At 36.9% G+C, this 2140-nt stretch overlaps 1 protein-coding gene across 1 annotated transcript; it reads right to left on the reverse strand.

Moving 5' to 3' along the window:
* Positions 680–1646, reverse strand: LOC110265046. Its single transcript, XM_021107798.1, has 2 exons — positions 1440–1646; positions 680–952 (listed from the first exon to the last, which is right to left on the reverse strand). Exons 1-2 carry the CDS (start codon positions 1644–1646, stop codon positions 680–682), a joined length of 480 nt encoding a protein of 159 aa, XP_020963457.1.

Raw genomic sequence — 2140 nt, forward strand, 5'->3', positions numbered from 1 at the left:
TGAAGCCTTTGAAATCCATTACGTTTACAGACAGGCTAACTTATTTAAAGCATCATAGCTGGTCTCCGTTGCTTTACCCCAGTCTATGACATACACAACATCATCTACAATGGAAAATTAAAAATAATCAAAGTTACAAAACCTGAGAGTTAATAAAAAATAGCAATCCACTTTTTGCTAAACAATTGATGTATATTAGAACAAAGCAGTGGCCTTTCATCATGGTCAGATAAACTACAAGTGATAAGATTTACTTAGTTTCAATGGAATAGTAATTTGAAAACCTATGCAGGAAAGTTTCTGAAAGGAAAGCAATTAAACTTGACTAACACGTTGCAATTCACCAATTTTCCCAAGCCTAACATAACATTCTAGTTGAGTTTCAGCTTCTTCATTCTTTCATTTGTTAAAATTTATGATGCACACTAGTATATAAGAAGAAAAACAGATCTTGTCGAATATCTATTGTGGTGGCTGCATGATTTGTCATGGAAGTAACCATATCATCAGTCTATATTGTCATGCCTTTCTCCTTCCTACTCTTACAGAATTGTCGAAGATTGAGTTATAACATGACTGCAATCTTAAGCATTCATGTCACTAATAAAGAGGTTGTTATTTTCTGGTATTCGGACTAAGTAGTCTATATTTTCTGTTATTTTCAGGTCCTGATTTTCATCTAATCGTTAGACTTTGTTGATGAAGCCTCCATCTCTCTTATAGCTGCTTCTCTAGTCTTCTTCCTCAACTCTACTTGTATACTTTTCTTGTTCAGCAGCTTCTCTAGGTTTACTATTCTTTCCTCTACATGTGCTATCAGGTTATCCATTCCCAAATGTTCTTCAACATGATTCTGCTTCCCATCACCCGATCCACTTGTAGCCTCCCCCGCTCTGACCCTTACAATGTGGTCATCAACCCAGAGAAAGAATTTGCAGTGTGCTTCTGTCACCTATATGAAATAGAACACAATGAATGTATGGTGGTACAAAACACTACAATTCAATCTAATCAACATATGTGAATGTAATTAATCCCTAAAGGCTAAATAATAAAAATCCTTTCAAATTTTAAAGCCATTTTTTATATCAGATCAGGTTCTATGTGAATTCATGTCAAAATTAACATTTTTAATCTAGGTACATCTATTTTCAAGAAATCAACTTTTTCCCAGTTCTCAATCATTCTTCAAAATTAACCAGCATCAATATCAAATCATATGCAATATAAACTAATTTTAACAGCATATCGCTTACAAAATCAAATCATTTTCATAACCAATAGGCATGCCATTCCAAACAATTCAAAATCACATCCACAATAACTTGAGCTAGGAAAAATAACCAAAGTCTATATTCTAAACCTCCATTCCAAAAATTCAAAATTTAGCCAATCTTAGCATAAACTTAGTGATCATACATGAAGAATTGGGTCCTTACCTTTAACAATGGGCATCCAAAAAATAGCCTATTCGGGTTGTTGTCTGTCTTTAACATGTAACAGATGGCATATTTACCGCAGAAGCATTTTGGGGCCACACCATCTTTTACATTCCCAGGTTGCAGCGAACTTGAACTTGCATATCCAGCTATCAGTTCCTGTTCTCCGCCGGCTTTGCCTCTGCCTCGTCTGTGTTTGAGGAGCATGCATCACTGGCCATCAATCTGATTAACATTAAACACCACCATAAACAACTATTATCAACTATTGCATTCAAAATTGAAACAATATGCTTCGATCAACGGTGATTAAAGAAAGTGAATAACAGAACAAATCACGCAAAATTGGTTGTGAAAATCGACAACAAAAAAAAACGAATTACCTAGAAAAAGAAGCAGTAGGCCTTACAATGGTTTTTCGAGAGGGTTTTGCACGTGGGTCGCCGGAACCGTTCCCGGCAAGGGGATGAATTACGTTCTTCGACGGTTTCAGAAATACTTCACTCTGCCTGTGAGTCACAGAAAAGGACACCCTCGTAACCCTAGACGAAGAAGCAGTAGGCAGGGTCTTCGACGGGGTTCGGACAAATCTGTCACTAAAGATGAGTCACCGAAGAAATCAGAGGAATGAGGTAGAAGAAGAGGCTGTGGACATTAAAGCGGTATTTGGGGGAAGGTTTTGCGAGTGGTCGCCGGAACAA

This window comes from Arachis ipaensis, chromosome B07, assembly GCF_000816755.2.
Source record: "Arachis ipaensis cultivar K30076 chromosome B07, Araip1.1, whole genome shotgun sequence".
NCBI lineage: Eukaryota > Viridiplantae > Streptophyta > Magnoliopsida > Fabales > Fabaceae > Arachis > Arachis ipaensis.